The sequence below is a fragment of the Natrix helvetica genome (assembly GCF_964273705.1).
Source record: "Natrix helvetica genome assembly, chromosome: 1".
In the NCBI taxonomy this organism is placed as follows: Eukaryota; Metazoa; Chordata; class Lepidosauria; order Squamata; family Natricidae; genus Natrix; species Natrix helvetica.
In genome coordinates this window covers 17639399-17657219 of record NC_138548.1, presented here as the reverse complement: position 1 = coordinate 17657219, position 17821 = coordinate 17639399, and the positions used below count along the sequence as shown (strand labels likewise).

Sequence of the window (17821 nt, the reverse complement as noted above, 5' to 3'; positions counted from 1 at the left end):
GGGGTCATCTCCTGCAGAGATCTCCTGCAGTGGCTGCTGCGGGGGGGGGAGGGGGGGCTATCGCCCCCTCTGAATCCGCTAATGCTCTTCTTTTTGAAACAAAATCTAATTTCAATCGAATGGAAAGAGACGGTGCGCAGAATTTTCCAACCGGGCGATGTTATCTTTCTTGCTCTCTTCTTCTTCTACTCCCCCCGCCCCGCTCCTTTGATCATAAGGCCTGGGTACCATCTCCGGTTTAGATCTTCGGGGTGGGTGGTGGGTGGGAGGCATCCTTTCTCTCCCCCCCATCCCTCTTACAAACCCCATCCTTGGATCACCTTTGCGAGCCAACAGGAGGCGGCAGGGGAGGTTTCGCTAACCAGATCTCTCCGCTCCCCGCCGTCTTGTAATTCACACCCCCCCTCCCGTTAAGGAGGAGGGGAAAGGGGCGGAGACTAGCGACTTGGGGAGGGCGGGGAGGAGGAAGAGAGCGGGAGAGGTCGGTCATGGGTGCCGCGGGAGCCGTGCTAGCCCGGAGGGGGAGGGGGGAAATGTGAGGGTGTCCCCCCCCTTCCACCCCCGGTATTTTCCTTGCAAAGGAGAAAAAAGAGATTGTGCTTTACCTCTCCTGCTGATCAAAACCCTCATCACCTCTGCTTTGCTAAGCAGCTGGATTTCCTCTCTGCACTGGACAACGAAAGAAGAAATTTTTTAAAAAATCATTATTATTTGGGCCATTTCTCTCTCCCTCCCCGGTGAGGGTGGGGCGTCCCAGGAAAAGTGAGGTGTCTCTTTCTCTCTCTTTTCCCTCTCTCATTTCTCTCCCCCCCCCCATCACTACTCTCTTGCCCCGTTTCACCAGCTACCACCTCTTCCTTATTAAGACCTCTGAGTGTGCGTTTCCTCTATAGAGTTACAAGCATCCACCAGCCCTCTCCAACCCGGGAAGGATTTAATCCTCGAAGTGATCCACCAACTAACCCCCCAACTGAAGATAAAAGAGGGTGGGGGCTGCACAAAAAAAAAGGACATCATCACCACCAGCACCCACCCCTCCTTAGCCCCCTTTTCCATCGGGGGGACGGCGCCAGCTGGGACCAAAACACGAGCCTGCCTGCCTGCCTGCCCTTAAGATGCTAATCCCGCTGATGAAAGCGCCCGAGAGATGATCAAACGCTGAAAAGGACGGAAGATTGCACTATTTTGACCCCCTTCGACTTCCATAAATATATATATTTTGGAGAGAAAAAAAACTTGGTGGGACCTTAAAAAAAAAAGCGCCCACTCTTCCTTGCCCCCAGCTTCGCTTCCGTTGGCATCCATCCGCTCCTCCGCCCTGACCAATTTCGTTTGGGTGATGGTAAGTTTCGCCTCACTTTCCAATCTTTGGGCTTTCCTTGGCGGGGGCCCAGAGAAGTTTATGGGCTTTTCTTGGAGGGCGGAGGAAGAAAGTCCTGCGGCAGGTGGATCGGGGCAAAGAGAGGGGAGTTCAGCCGGGAGCAAAACAAGAGGAAAAGAACAGAGATCTGTAAAACGGGTGGGGGTGTTGCACTGCCCGTAGGGTGAAGGGGGGGATGATGGGTTCTGATTAAGTGGGGACCCCCCTTCCCCCGCCCTTGCAAGAGTGCGCCGGCGATTCGGTGCACTTAACCATTGTGCCTCCTCCAGAAGACCCCCGTCTCTCCTTGTCCCACCCGTCCCCCACTCCCGGTTGCCGCAAAGTGTTGCTAGTGTCAGTTTAATGCGGGGGGGGGGGGGAGGCGACGGGTGGTGGCGGTGGTGAAACGAGAGATTGAGAGGGAGAAAGAAGCGGAGACCCAAGGCGAGCTGCGTCTGCGGAGTGTCTGGATAGCTCTCCTCTCCTCCGGTGCGCTTTTACGCATGGAATTGGGGAGGGGGGGAAATGCGTAAGATCTGTGCAGGAGGCGGGAGGCGAGAGGGGCGAAAAGTATGGCACACGCTCGCTCTCGGCAGCAGCCAGCTTAGCCCAGGCTCGAGGTAGCGGAAAATGGCCGCTCTGGCGAAGGGGGCGGAGAAGGAGGGCGGGCGAGCCAAGCTGAACTTGAAAATGACGCCCAGCGGGGAGGGAAGAGCCACCGCGGCTGTGCAACGCCAAGGCTGCTCCGGCGGCTGCCTTTCCCTCCGGCCTCTCTTGCGCCAGATGAGCCTACGGCCTCCCCCCCGCCTGCCCTTGGCCAGGCCTTCCCCGCCCAGCTCAGGAAAGGCCGAGCAGGAACTCCCTCTCCAGAGCGGCTCTCCCGCCGCGCCCGGCCCCGCCTCACCGTGCCCCAGCCCTTTGCGCGTCAAAATTCACTGTCTCGCGGGCGAAGCGAGCTGGGCCCTGCGGCAGGAGGAGGCAGGCCGCCTCGTCAGCAGAAGCTGCGAGGTGCCGCTGCGGAGCACCGGCTGGACAAGAGGGGGGGGGAGAGGCGGCCTCCCGGCGCGCACACCGATGCAGCTTTTGCGGCAGCGGGCCTCCCTCCCCCCTCCTCCCAGTTCTTGCTCTTCGACCTTTTCCTTCAAGCCCCCCTCCTTCCCGGACTAGGATTCATCCCCGTGTACACAGATACCCATCGGGGAAGCTGCCCCACCACCCCAACATTCATGTTGGAGATGCGGAGGGGGGATGTATTTGTGCTTGTTGCGGGTCTCGCGTCCGCCGGTCTTTCCCCCAGCTGCAGCCTTTAAGACCGGAGCCTCCGCGCGGAGCAAAGCGGGCGCCTCTCGGCCGAGGCCGACTTCTGCTGCGTCAAAGCAAAGCAGGGTGGCGTTTCCTTGCACGGATCTCCTGCCTTCCCCTCTGGTGGACGAATTGCGACCGCCGGACTCTGTGTGTGTGTGTGTGTCCCTGCCAAAAAAAAATGGCTCGGGAGAATCCCTAAAACTCAGAAGTTAAAGGCAGTGGCGCTTTCTCCCGGGTAAAAGGGTGTTTGGGATCGCCCATTGGAAGGACTGAGGGTGATTGGGGAAAGGAAGGGGCGGTGAATGGACGGGCTGGTGTAAGACGACCTAATGTCATTCTTTCCTTAAGTGAAGATCGCGGCCCGCCTTTTACTCTCTCGGCAGAGATTGTTTTCCAGTTCACCGCGTAAATCTTCTCCGCCTTGGAGTCACAGTCCCTGGGAGTTACCCCCAAATAAATATGAATAGGTCCGGAATTGACCTTCCTCCTTCTTTTGCGCGAGGAATCTTGCCCTAGGGTTGTTGTTGTTTTTTTTTTTTAACGAAGAGAGAATCTGGCTCCAGAGAAGTGAGACGCCGTGTCCGGGTTCGTCTGAACATCCCGACGCGCGAAACTTCAAGAGAGAAGTTCTGCTTGCTTGGGCCCCCAGTTTGCGCCTCAGATCCTCTGCGCGGCCTGTCTTGGCTTCATTTAAACCAGAGGCAGGCTGCTTTTATTACACACACACCTTTCTGATGCGTCAGTTACTGTACAATCCCCCCCCCCCGACTTTGCAGGAGCGACGGTGCTTTCATGTAAACTTGACTCAAACCGAGCGAAAATACCTGTCAACCAGGAGAGACGGAATTCCTGGCTTTTTAAAAAAAACAATCCAGAGAGTGGAATGAGCTTTTCTGGAAGTGGGGTGTTCGCTGGGTGGGAGTAAAATTTTCAAGGACATCCCAGCAGAGAGCGCGAAAGAAAAGGAAAGAAAAAGAAAAAGAAAGAAAAAAAGAGATGTATAGGCGCTAACTTGGGACAAGTCAGGACCCCACCGAGGCGCAGCAGAGATTGCGGTCTTCCAAGCGTGTCTATGCCGGTAGATCAAGAAGGTACCGAGAAGGAAACTTGCCGGGAACCACAAAGGACAAATTCTGTAAAAGGTGAATTGGCTTGAAGACTTCGGCCTGACTCGGCCAATCGTTGGGCTGGCCCGAGTTCAGACTTCTGATGATAAACGTGGGCTCTTGCTTTAGCAAAGGAGCCCTGCGTATTAGCGACTGTGGTTCCGGGGAAGCTGCTTCTGGCCTCTTAAATATCTTGCCACGGGTATCTTGTGACAAAAGAGCTTCTGGCCCACTTGGAAGATGAGCTGGTAGAAAGAACGTCTGCAAGCGCCAACTCTGCCTAGTCGAGTTTCTGCGTGCAGAATGTGTCTCGGGTTTTTCCCCCGCTTCTTCTTGTTATGGGAGAATATCCACCCCCTTGCCAAGATAGAAACCAAGACCTAGGCAACAGCTTCCTCTTGAGGTCACTAGGCCAATCCTCATTCTCGAATAATTTCGAATCTCCTCTTCTGTTCTTTTATCTCATGCCATTTTGGTAAGTGGGCAGAAGGTCCTTTCTAAATGGTTTGGGTGAGAGAGAGGGCCCGTTTTCAAAAGCCACCAATTATCTCCGCGGTAGCCTTGGGCGCACTGGCATTTGTTTACCCACTTATTTATTACTCAGTCAACTGTTCAAAAAAAAAAAGGGGGGGGAGTAAAAATTATTTATGATTATTCCTCCCCCTCCCTCTCAGGATTCACTTTCTATTTAAATCCTCCCAAGATGCAAAATAAGTCCACGTGCGATTTGCGCTCGCATACATTTCCCGTGTCAGAGAGCGTGCTCCTGGCTCTCCCAGCTCAAAAGTAAATCCCACTTGTTTTTAGTGGCCTTAATTCCAGATTAAAGGGCCTTGAGAGACTCCATAGGCCTTGCCTGTGATTTGTTTTGTCTAAGGTGCGCGTGGGAGGGTGGGTGGCTGGATGGCGGGGCAACTTGCTAGTTTTTCTGGTGATCTCATTTTTAAACTTCCTTTTTTTTGGGGGGGGGGCAAGGGAAATCTCTAGTGGCCCAGAGATGAAGATGGAGTGCCGGCCATGTTAATAACAGGACTTCTTAAAACTTTAGACAGTCTCTAAATTTGAGCCGGTTTGCCATGAAGCGCCTGTCTTAACCGCGGTAGAGGAGTTGCGGCTTTTGACGCGTAACTGGCAGCCTTGCCAGGGAAACATTTATTTTCTCTTCTGCTACCTACCCCGCCTCCCTGGAGGTGCCCTTTCTTCTTATCCCCCTCGTTTCCTTTGATTCGCTTCTCTATCTCGATCCCTTTGTGGAGAAACTGGTGATGTGTCGGGAAAACAGACTGGAGGGCTGTGCGCTTCCGAGGTTTGGGGAGCGCTGGGCATTTTCTTCGGGTGGACCCGCCTAGTAAGCATAGCGTAGCCCCCCCCCCCCGGCTCTAGTTGGCCGTCGAAAGAGAGGAGCTGCTCCCAGAAAGGCTGGTTAACCACCTTCTTCTTCCTCCCTTTCCAGTGTGGGAAGGGCTGGATAACTTGGAGGAAAAGAGGATTTAAGAAGGGAAGAAACTCGGCCTCTCTCCATTCATTCCACTGCCTGGCGCTACGGCCTGGCCGCTTTTTTTGGAAGTGGGAGGCATAGAAACCTCATTATCTAGGAACAAACACCCGAATATCAAGGAGGGGGTTAGATTTCTCAGAGCTAAGAATTCCAGCGTCTGGAGATCTACATTAAGATTGCTTTTTCAAACCGTATTTTGGAGCAGTGACAGCCGAAACTTGTTCCAAGATAGGAAGTTGGAAAGTCCTGGAGAAAGAAAACGTGTTGGCTCTGTTTTTTTTTTAAATTAATACTACCCCACACTCATACTAACTCACACTCTTCCATCTCCAGTTGCTGAGTAGGTAATTGGTTCAACTTGCTCTTTTTTTTTAACCTGCTTTCCTAAATTCCATAAACACTGCACACTCTCTCGGCGAGCTTAGCATTTCCACCGAATTGACGGGGACTGGTGAATAAAGTTGCTTCAGGTTATGCACGGCTGGAAAAACTTCACAGTTCTTTCCCCAATATCCTTAGCCTTCTCAATACAGTCCAGAGAGGCAGCACCTTATTATTATTGTGAAGACGATTTTTTAATTGATTTCCCAGCACCAGGTAGACGGAGATAGGAGAGCTGTACTGTAATTCCCTTGGCGAAGGGGAGACAGGTCAGGACATGGAGTTTTTAACACCCAGGCCCTGAGGTCGATGACTTGACACTGACCTGTTAAAGGGGGCAAACTTGTACCCCCTTTTTAAAAAAAAACTACATATGTTTGCAGTTGGGAGATAAAAAGGGTTAAGGATGGTGGTTCTTGCAAAAATAAAAAATAAAAAGGGGAAAGTATTTCTCCAAACTAGAGCCTTGCCTGCCTGCCTGTCTTGCTTGCAGAAAAACGTAGGAGAAAGTTTCTTGATGCTGATACCTTACAGGAGATGGGGTCACACACACCCACCTCGTAGGCAAAAAAAAAAAGGAGAACTCGAATTGATTTTACTGAGATCAAACCCGTCCTCGGATCGCGTTTTTTGCTGTCCTTTTGCCTTTCCTTTCACTTTCCTGGTCTCCTTCTGCCTCGACAGGTTGCTTCTCAAATCCCACTTTCTCCTGAGTAACATTTCACTCGGGATTTTTAAAAAACTTTTTCAAGGGCAACTTTAGTTGGTTTTCCCCCAAATTCTCACCTCCCCGAGTCTGTACATGCTTACTCGGAAGTAAGGCCCAAGAAGTCTTCCTGCGCCCCCCCCCCCGGTACTCCGAAAACGAGGTTAGCCTTGGCTGTGTCTGCATGTGTAGCTGTAGGAGCCGAACCGCCTTACGCTTTATCCTTCCTCATCTTTTAAACTATTTTATTTCAAATTCCCTTTTAGGCCTTTGATTGCCGCTTCCCCCCTCCAACCCTCCCCCCTCCGGGCTTCCTAGGAAAACTTTGAAAAAAGAGCCTTATTTTTGTCCTGCTTGTTCAGGGGCTATTTCCAGACGCTTAAAAAAAAAGTTTTGGGAGCGAGTCTCAATCCACACTCCCTCTTCCCCCAACTCTTAGTTCAGTAGTAGTAGTAATAATAATCATAATAATAAAAAATAGAGAATCTTAGTTCTATCCCTTCCGGATCCGACGGATCTCTTCGGAAGAGGATGGATTCAGCGTTTCCTTCTTTCCCAGGGAGATTGTCGGAGCGATCAAGTGTTATTCCCCCCCCCCTTTTTTTTTATTGCTTCTCCACCCCCATTTTGAAAACTGCGGTCGTCCCCGCGCTCTTCTCCAGGACTGACTCTCTTCCGTGGGACACCTACCCGGGTCACACTTCCACTGCTCCGTGTCATTCGCTGTGCTCCCCGCCCCCCCGCCACTTCTCCGTCCCGACCCGCTTGTAAACCGAATTCAAAGAATTGCAAAATTATGACTTCTTCTTCTCTCTGCGCCTCTATACAGATATGCCTTGCGCGTAAATTCTTCCGGCGGTTCGATGCGATTCGCGCGCCCTTAATTGATTTATTTTTAACCCCCCCACACACACTCACCCCCCCCCCGCTCTTTTAAATCCGCTCCTCTTAAATGCATTTCTCTTCCCCCCCTTTGGTCCCACCCTCTGCTCTCCCTCCCTCCCTCCCTCCCTCGCCGTCTCCTCCCTTCCCTCTCCCCCCCTCCCGCACCGATCCATCGCCAGGGAAAGAGAGAGTGAGAGAGTGAGAGAGGAGAAAGAGAGGGAGAGAGGGAGGGAGTCAAGAAAACTGTTCCGGCCGCCGCCGAAATGACTCAGTAACTTTTGCGCTTGGATCTGCTTTTTCAAACCTCCCCCCCCCCCAATCATCATCGCCACCCTCTTCCTCCTCCTCCACCACCACCGTTTGTTCCGCTAAAGCTCCGAGATGTATTCTTCACCTCTCTGCCTCGCCCAGGTAATTAAAAAGGCTTTCTCAACCCCCCCAAAAAAACATTCTCCTTCGCACCCCCCCCCTTCCTTCCCTTCCTTCCTTCCTTCCCGCCCTGCCGCGCTTGGTCTCGCTCTTTTTCTTTTTCTTTTTCTTTCTCCACGGCTTTTCCTGCTTTCTCCCTGCAGTTTTGTCACCCAGATGCATGCTGTGGGTTCGCGAGTGCGGCTCGGTTTTACGTGTCCGCTTCTCTCCCTTTCTCTCCACCCCCCCCTCCATTTAATTATTTTTTTAAAAAGAAAAGCGTAGTTCTGCCAATTGCCCCCCCCCCCCCAAAGTGTGTGCGTGTATATCTGCCGGCGGGTGTTTGTGTGGAGTGTGTGTGTGTGTATGCGCGCGCGGGGAGAGACTGGTTGGAAAGGAAGGACAGGACTGGCGGTGTGTGTTTCTGCAGCCCCTCCGGTGGAGGCTGCACTAGCCGTCAGATCTGGGTTTTTTTTTCCCCTCTCCTTTTTCCGGCAGGTCGTTTTAATCCTTGCTAATTACTTTCTGTTCTTCGCTTGCCAGCTTCCTTCCCACCCTCCTTCCTCCCCCCCCCCCGCGGCCGGGTGCGCCTCCCCGCTTTTACTCCGAAACAGTTATATATATATTTATTTATTTTCTCTCTCTCCACGGCATTCGCGCGCGCGCGCTCTGGTCTTTGCCCGCCGAATGTGGTGGTGGTGGGGGAGGGGGGGCAGAAAGGTCGGTCCGGGTTGAGGGTTCCGGATGGTCTTTGAGGAACATAAGTCTGTCTGGGTGGGGGGGGGGGCATGTGAACTCTCCGTATATATCCCAAGCTGACAACTTGGTGGAAGGTTTGGGAGGAAGCAGGTTTGGCTTTGGTGGCTCTTTCTGTTCCAGGTGCACGTGGGAGCTCCCCTGAGGGTCTACCAGCCGTTTGAGCCAGGCAGATGGTTAAACAGGAACGGGTGGACTTATAATACAGAATATTACATTTTTTGCTGATCAATAAATGAGGGGAGACTAGTATAGATCTATTTCAAGCTATTTAGCTCTCATCAGCTAGCCATACCCTTGCTGGGATTTGAACTTGGGCTATTTTGCATTTAGGCACTTATTTTAACCTCTAAGCCACAAGCTCTCCTCCCTTATCTCATTATTTACATACATACATACATACATACATACATACATACATACATACATGTGTGTGTGTATATGTGTGTGTATGTGTATATGTATAATATATATGTATATATGTGTGTGTATGCGTGCGTACGTACATACATACATATATATATATATCATATATATATATATATATATATCATATATATATATATATATATATATATATATATATATATATATATATATATATATATATATATATATATATAATGTTTAGAGCGCTTTAGGAAGTGTGAAGGAATAAGAGATTGCTTTAGGTGAAAATGCAAGGTAAAAAAAAGTGTGTGCGTGTGCAGTGTGTTTAGATAGAGTACTAGAGAAAGACATGTGGCAATGGGTTCCCAGTCTCTCAGGGGTTTGGATCTAAGAATGCATCCAGGGTTTTAGTGTTCAGGAAAGCAAAGACATGGGGGGGGGGGGGGGGAATGTGCCTGCACTAGAAAAGGTGTGTAAAAAATGTGTGCAGCTGGCTGTGGAGTGCAGCTGCCAGAGTGAGAAGGTTTCTTGGAGCTGTTGAGCATATGGGTCTCTCTTGCATGCTCTTCCTCTGTGTGTGTGTGTGTGTGTGTGTGTGTGTGTGTGTGTGTGTGTATGTAAATGTCAGGGATGCATGTGTGAAAGATGGTGCTAGTGTGTAGCCAGATGGGAGGAAAGAGTGTGTGCCCTGCCGTTTGTTCAATCCCGCGTGTGTGTGTGTGTGTGCGCGTCCGCGTGTGTGTAGTTATTTGCTACAACTGTGCTGCTTCTTCATGCCTTAAAATATTCACACCTCATGCTGGGTATGTTTTATGAGAAAGTTGTCAGCCGGATTTGCTAAACTATGAATCCGGAGCATTCATTGCTTGTGGAAAAGTTTCAGGCAAATACCTTGTGCAAAATGCACACAAAACGTACAATGCCTTGGCTTAAATGCTGTCCTTCGCATTTTGAATTAATAGCAAATGAAATTGTATTAACGCTCATGGGACGTTAGATAAGCCATGAAATTCTACTGCAGATTGGGTCTTCTCTCACTGTGGAGAGCAAGCCAGTTGTGTTAACAAGTACATGGCCTGGAGCACACCTTCCCATCAGTGGCCTTTGTTTTGCTGTGATTTGGGGACTACAGCTCCCATGTGCCACTTGGGGCACCTTGCACCTCTGCCTTGGTTTGGCGTTGCAGTTTCTTCCCTCGTTTTGTGGGTTTTCTTCTTTTTCCCCTGTTGCAAGTTTTGTAGCAAGCATGCCTGATATTGTGGTGGGTCAAATATTTGAGCAGGCGCATTTTGACTTGGCACAGCCTCACTCTGGACTTTCTATAGTTATGTCCCCTGGAGCGTGGCAGGCTGTTCTTTCTCTCGCTCTTATCGATTCCTGATATTTTATTTAATTATTGAACACCAAGACTCTCTTCTCCTCCCAGTGTAACTCCTTCCTTACTGCAAATGAAAAGTGCATTCTATAAAAAAACCTCCCGCCCAAAATACAGAGATCTCAGCTCCCTAGGTCTGAGCAGGCCGAAGACTAGAAGTGGGAAGCAAATGGGGCTGATTGCAATTGCAATTTTATTTTCTTTTTTTTTTCTCATTGGGCAAGGCGGCATTTAGGCCATTTCAAAAGGATGGAAGGGGGGGGGGGGCTTCCCAAACTTTTGGCATACTCCAGTCGCCTCCAGCTTGAGCAATTGAGAGTGGCAGAGAAGCAGAATTATTTGGCGAAACTCAATGAATGCTTGGTCCAGTTTCAAAGCTCTGCTGAAATGTAAAACTTTTGAATTCTGAACGGTTCCTTTTGGCAATTTACTTTCCACGGTCACCCTGAGGAAGCACTGTAATTTTCTGAATGAACACGGAAGCCTTTTTTTAAAAAAATAACAATGTATTTCCTTAAAGTTAGCCCTTAGTTGAGAAAGAGCCTGAACTGGAAAACAAATGACATTACTGTAGGCACAAGCGTGAGATCTATTTGTTTATTTATTTTAAATCAGACTGTAAAACAGAAGTGTATCGAAAGTAGGGTCAAACAAAGCTGAAGTTGGCAATTAAAAGTCCTGCAAACACATAAAAAAGGGGCTTTGATTCTTACGGTTCTGGACGCCATTTTGACTTTTTAAACTTCTGCCTGAAAAATTATTTTTCTGCAAGGAAGGCCAATATTTTGAAAAGAAAGAAAAAAAAAAGCCAAAGAACTGTAATCTGCCGATATCAAATGCAAGGACTACCGTGTTTCAGCTAGCCCAATAGTTATCCAGCTGTGTGATACAGGTGCCGTTTTTTGCTGAAAAGATCCATTTTATTAAACGCTCTTTACTGAACTAAGGAAAGTGATTGCTATAACGCGAAGGAGTTTGCATTTAAACTTTTCTCCCATTAGACAATGTGTACAGTAGTTAATCCTTCATCTAGGACAATTGCAGCCCATTAAAAATATTCCAGATAAACAGAAAGAATGGAATTTGGAGAGGGTTGCAGAAGAACTTGAGTGCATTCTCTGAAGTTAGTCCTTTGCATCTCAGAGGTTCAGGTCATATAGTTCTTGGTCTCTGAATTATGCTTCTATCTGGAATTCAAACAAGGTGGCTTGTTTGTTGTTATGTTACTGTGGCTTTTAGATTTTGATCTGTTTTATGTTGGCTGTTTTATTTATTGTGCACCGCCCAGAGTCCCCTTTAGGGGACATGGATGGCTATATGCATTTGATTCATCAATCAATCCAGAATACATCCTGATCTTCTTATTCCCTCCAAAAGCCACCCTCTGTGGTAAGCTAGGCTAACAAAGAAGGACTGGGCCATGAGAATCTTTTAAGATGGGGGGGGGGCAAGGGGGGGTAGATTCTGGCTTCCCCAATAGCAATAGCACTTAGACTTATATACCGCTTTACAGCCCTCTCTAAGCGGTTTACAGAGTCAGCCTATTGCCCCCAACAATCTGGGTCCTCATTTTACCAACCTCGGAAGGATGGAAAGCTGAGTCAATCTTGAGTCGGTCAGAATCGAACTCCTGGCAGTCCTATTTCTTTCCTTCCACAGTTCATTTCAGAATTCTAAAAAGAAATATCTGTGGCCACAGTAGACTAGAGATTTGGGGGTGAGGGGGGGGGGGAGAGAGAAAAAGGTTTGTTCTGTTAGCCAAAACCAGTTTATTAATAATTCCCTCCCCTCCCCCAAATAATCACAAAGATGTAAAATAATAAGGGATCCACGAGCGTGGGAATTTTTTTCTTCCTTAAGAAATAGAAATGTAATGAGCTGGCTGTTTGGCCTGAGGCAGCTTTGTAAGTAACCATACATTGCGCCCATTTCACAGGTCAGGGAAACTGAAAAAACGTGGCCTCTCCAGGCCACATGATGACTCAATGAGGCAAATGGAGATGATTCCCTGTATATTGTACCATGCTGATTCTTGACTTGGTGCGTAATGAAATGTCCCCTTTCCCAAGGAAATCTGCACAGACCCACATGCAAAACTGAGACCTTATTTGTTGCTCAGTGCAATAATTTTCAGCAAGCTACTTGAGGCGTAAGTGCAGCTCCTCTGAGCCCTCAAACATTTTTTTCTCTCTGAGATCGAATTTTTCTCTCCACTCATGTTCCTCTTTAACAGTCTGCATTATGCTCGTGGGGGCCTACGAACAAGAGGAGTCCCTTAACCTCTAGCAAGGCATCGGCACAGTTAGTCCTCTACTTAAAACTGTTTCTTCAGTGACTATTCGAAATTGCAATGGCACCGAACAAATTGATTTATCACCATTTTTCACACGACTGTTGCAGCATTCCCCTGGTCACATGATCAAAGTTTAGATGCTTGGCAACTGGCATGTATTTATGACGGTTGCAGGGTCCCTTTTGTGATCCCCTTTTGTGACCTTCTGACAAAGTCAAAAGGGGAAGGCAGATTCACTTAACAACTGTGTTACTAACTTAACAACTGCAGTGATTCACTGAACAATTGTGGCAAGAATGGTCATAAGAGGAGGCAGAACTCAACTGTCTCGCTTAGCAAAAATAAATTTTGGGGTTCAGTAGTGGCTGTAAATATGTTTGAAATGGGATAATAAAGATGCAGGCTTGGAGAGGATTTCTTTTTAAAGAAATTCACAAACGAAGGGATTATAGGGTGGTAAAATGGGAGGTAAAGGTAAAGGTTCCCCTCGCACATATGTGCTAGTCGTTCCCGACTCTAGGGGGCAGTGCTCATCTCTGTTTCAAAGCTGAAGAGCCAGCACTGTCCGAAGGCATCTCCGTAGTCATGTGGCCGGAATGACTAAACGCCAAAGTCGCATGGAACGCTGTTACCTTCCCACCAAAGGTGGTTCCTATTTTTCTACTTGCATTTTTTACATGCTTTGAACTGCTAGGTTGGCAGAAGCTGGGACAAGTAATGGGAGCTCACTCCGTTATGCAGCGCTAGGGATTCGAATCTTTCTGATCGACAAACTCAGCTACGTAGCCACTGAGCCACCGTGTCCCTAAATGGGAGTTACCTTGGAGCAAAAAAAATCCCAGCAGGGGATGCTCCCTTAATGGCCTCTTCCTCTCCTTCCATTTCAATATCCCTCCTATTTCTGTGGAATAGGCTGGGTTGAGAGATAGCACATTAAGGGAAGCTTCAAGGGTTATTGACCTGGGTCTTCCCAATTGCAGGCCAGGTGCCATTCTCACTTGCTGCTTCCATAGCAATGGTTGTGTGACAAGTTCAGCTCTTTCTCTCCCAGAGGGAGACGTTGCACGCCCCTGTGCGATGTGTCACTCGGTACTTCTCCCGAGCTTCGCATCCACCTTGATTAACATCAATAAGCAAATTCAGCTTAATTTGTCCTTAAGGCTGCTTCTGGCACCTATTTTTCAAAACGGTCACGTGGAAAGAATAGATTTTAAACCTGTCTTTGAATAATGTCCATCCTCTGGTTAGAGAAAGGTTTTTTTTTTGTGCCAGTTAAATCACAAGAGAGTTAAGTTTTCTGGGAATTAAAATCGGGGCATAATTAATATGTGGGAAAATAATCAAACTTTGGATTTTTGACATGATTTTACATCTGTGACTTACAACCGTTCACTTACAACAGCAATGAAAAAAGCGACTAATAACCGTTTTTCACATGAGCGTTGCAGTGTCCCTGTGGTCATGGGATCAAAATTTGGATGCTTGGCAACTGGCATGTATTTATGATGGTTACCGTGTCCCTGGGTCATGGGATCACCTTTTGCGACCTCCTGACTAGCAAAGTCAATGGGGAAGCCAGATTTACTTAACAGCTGTGCTACTCCCTTAGCACCTGCAGTGGTTCACTTAACAACTATGACAAGCAAGTTCATAAAATGGGGCAAAACTCACCTAACACCTTGCTGAGCAATGGAAATTTTGGGCTGACTTGTGGTTATATGTCACTTTAGAACAGGGGTGTCCAAACTTGGGAACTTTAAGACTTGTGGACTTCAACTCCCAGAATTCCCCAGCCAGCATGTTTATACTATACTATACTATGCTATGCTATGCTATGCTATGCTATGCTATGCTATGCTATGCTATGCTATACTATACTTTTACTTACTATACTATTCTTTCTACCTCTTCTAAAACAAAGTGTCTTCTCTCCTTCTTTCTTAGCGTGGAAAAAAAATGTTTTTTAAAAAAGCTACTGCCTTCTTTCCATCTGCAGATAAAAAAGCAGATATTTATGCTAAAAATACATCCCTTACCCTTCAGTCAAGATACATTTCTTATAAATTTAACCGTCTAACGTAATTGGAGGCGTGTGTCTATTAATCAAAATGTCTATTAATCTTACCATTTTACAAAGTAGATACAGCAATCCTGACTCTAAAAAAAAGAGGCTTTAAGCGACTGGGATCACAAAAGCTTCCACATTAAATAAAATATTTTCCCCCAAGATAGCTTTGATAAGTCGGGTATCTTTTTCCTAAGGACAATAACAACAGTAGCTTCAAATAAATAAGCATTTTTCTAGACTCCCCATTTCCAAATTCTCTATAACTTCTTAGGCCAGGGATGGCTGGGCAGTGACATCTGTAACAATACATCACAATGATGATTCAAAATGCCAGGATGTCATCATGGGGGGGGGGGAAGTAACTTAATAGTTGCTTGATGACATCTGTCACCAGGTATGTAATGACATCATGGCACATATTTCTTTACTTTGAACCCTTTTCAAAACTCCCATGTGTCGAGATGACTTCTCCATTATGTTTTACATGAAGCTGCTTTAATCCATTTTGCGGGGAATAAAGACTCGAGTGGATAGGATGGAGACGTACTGTAGGCTGGGTGTGGCTATGTGATACTTATGGGAAGAAGATTCACGATTCCTAGGGATCCTAGGTATGGAGAGGGGTTTCCAAGAAATTTTTAATTATTTAAAAGGTTACATTAAGCTAAGGTTTGCATTACATCTTGCCTTTCATGGATTACAAAATGGTAAGCAATTAAGCCAAGGACTTCCAGAAACTGTGGTGAGGGGTAGGTTTGGGAACCACAAAATTGAAACAAAAAGAACATATGGGCAGTGTCATTATGGTGCTGTTATGGAGCCTTAAGGGATGAGCTCCTATAATATGGTAAATTCTAAATCTTTAACACATTGCAACCGCAAACTGCAAACAAACAGCATCACAACTGCCAACTAATAAACCATATCGTGGCTTAAAGTAGTAGCCTGCTTCACATAACCTTTGATATCAAGGGCTGGGTTTTCACAACATGCTGAATTGCAAATTTCCTAATACTTTTACTGGGTTTGTCACACTCTCCGTTGTATAAATCCAACCAAATTGTTTGCAGTTAAAATTATCTGAAGGGCTGAGCTGCCCACCTCTGAGAACTACCAGTGGCAGAAGGGAAATGGTTGTATTCGGTTGCTACATTTAGATTTTTATTTTTTTTAGGATGCCCCCTTCAGCACATTTCTCCTGAAGGCTTATGGATTTGCTTAGAGCAGGGGTGTCCAAACTTGGCAACTTTAAGACTTGTGGACTTCAACTCCCAGAATTCCCCAGCCAGGCTGGCTGGGGAATTCTGGGAGTTGAAGTCCACAAGTCTTAAAGTTGCCAAGTTTGGACACCCCTGGCTTAGAGAGAAATGGCTTTTAGCATTGTCCCAAACGTGCTTTTTCAAAAGGCAACTGGACTTCCTTTGTTTTTCCTTGGAAGAGGTCTCGCTTCTCATCCAAGAAGCTTCTTCAGTTCTGACTGTTTCTTATTACAACGTGGAATGCCCAGTTGCCTTTTGAAAAAGCACGTTTGGGACAACCCTGCACTGCCATGACTTGAGAATCTCTGCAGGCTTTTTAGCCCTGATTTCCATCTGTAAAATTCTGCTGATCTGAGTCCTCTTGTTTTGTTTTATCAGGCATTCTGTCGTTCATTGGGTTTTATCTGAAAACTAGTCACTGAATTCCTAAACCCAAAATTTCAAAAACAGAGCTAAGCATCCGAGGAAATGGCCAGCGTTTTTGCATTCAGGATTGAGTTGGGAGAGGCTCTTCAAGAACTGGAGTTATGGTTCTTTAGCTATAATTTTGCTGTATGTCTTTATGGAAAAACACCCCCTTAGGGGATTTTAAATGGTTGATTTAGTTCTGAAAAGAAATCTTTTGCTTGAAATTTCCCCCTTGCTGTCACCCCAAAATTGCTTCTGCTCTATTCCAGGCATGCACAGAATGTCACCAGCCAGCTGAGAGATAAATCAGCTTCTCTCTGAATTCAGAGTGGCATGGAGGGGGCTCCATGGCTCAGGACCTAGTTACTTGCGGGATCGTATTCTGCCCCATACATCCCTGCGACCAATCCGCTCGCACAGAGAGGGCCTCCTCCAGGTGCCGTCCACAAGACAGTGTCGGGGGGCGGCGCCTAGGAGTAGAGCCTTCTCTGTGGCGGGCCCAGCCCTGTGGAATGACCTCCCTCCGGATATTAGGAATACCTCTGACCTCCGCTCCTTTCGTATTAAGCTTAAGACCCACCTATTCCAAGCAGCTGGCCTGGCTCAACTTTGATCTAACCATATGGCTCCTGACGGGCTTTTACTGGGTATTTTAATTATATTTAATTATCTAGGGGTTTTTAAATATTGTATTTTAATTGTTTTATTTATCAGCCGACCTCCTCCTTGTGTATGTCTCGGTATATGTCTCTGTTATATGTTTGTTTTGTCCATATTTATTTCATATGTTTCATTGTACGCCGCCCCGAGTCCTTCGGGAGAGGGTGCGGCTAAGAAATAAATATTTATTATTTATTATTATTATTATTCTTCCCTCCCCCCCTTTTTTTTCTCTCTCTCTTTCTCTCCTGCTTTGCAGTTCCCCAATTAAAGATTAAAACCCTGGCAAGTATTTCTCTTACACTGTATTTTTGGGAGCGAGCACAAGCACAGTGTGGATTTGGGAACATCCGTATTCCTGGCAAGGTGGCCACGGCAGCTGCTGGTGCCACTGTAGCTCGGAGGAGTTTCCCAATGTGATCCCAAAGGCTCAAAATAGCCCTGGCAAACTTTGTGCCACTCCTAGCCAGGACTTTAGAGTGACCTGCTTGAGTTGTGTCCAGGTCCTTGACGGCTTCTCTCTCTCTCTGTCTCTGCCTCTTTCTGTCTCTCTCTTTCTCTTTGTCTCTCTGTCTCTCTGTCTCTCTGTCTCTGTTTCTCTCTGTCTCTCTCTCTATTTCTCTTTCTTTCTCTTTCTTTCTCTTTCTCTCCCTTTCTCTCCCTTTCTCTCTCTCTCTCTCTCTCTTTCTCTTTGTCTCTCTGTCTGATTCTCTCTTTCTCTCTCTTTCTCCCCCTTTCTCTTTCTCTCTCTCTTTTTCTATGTCTGTCTCTCTCTTTCTATGTCTGTCTCTGTCTCTGTTTCTCTCTGTCTCTCTCTCTCTCTATTTCTCTCCCTTTCTCTTTCTTTCTTTTTGTCTCTCTCTGTTTCTCTCTCTCTCTATTTCTCCCTTTCTCTTTCTCTCTCTCTCTCTCCCTTTTTCTCTCTCCCTCCCTTTTTCTCTCTCTCTCCCTTTCTCTTTCTCT

At 47.2% G+C, this 17821-nt stretch overlaps 1 protein-coding gene across 3 annotated transcripts in view; it reads left to right on the top strand.

Annotated features, from left to right (window-relative positions):
* The first annotated feature begins 532 nt into the window (after nucleotides 1-532).
* Nucleotides 533-17821, top strand: part of NFIC (nuclear factor I C) — a 179951-nt gene continuing 162662 nt past the window's right edge. For 2 of the 3 annotated variants that reach the window (XM_081959273.1, XM_081959271.1), the window contains exon 1: nucleotides 7392-7652. In XM_081959273.1, coding sequence (XP_081815399.1) covers nucleotides 7623-7652 — 30 coding nt within the window. In that variant the 5' untranslated portion in view covers nucleotides 7392-7622. Of the gene's footprint in view, nucleotides 1343-7391; nucleotides 7653-17821 lie in introns of those variants that run through there. The other variant, XM_081959272.1, reaches the window with a different exon arrangement.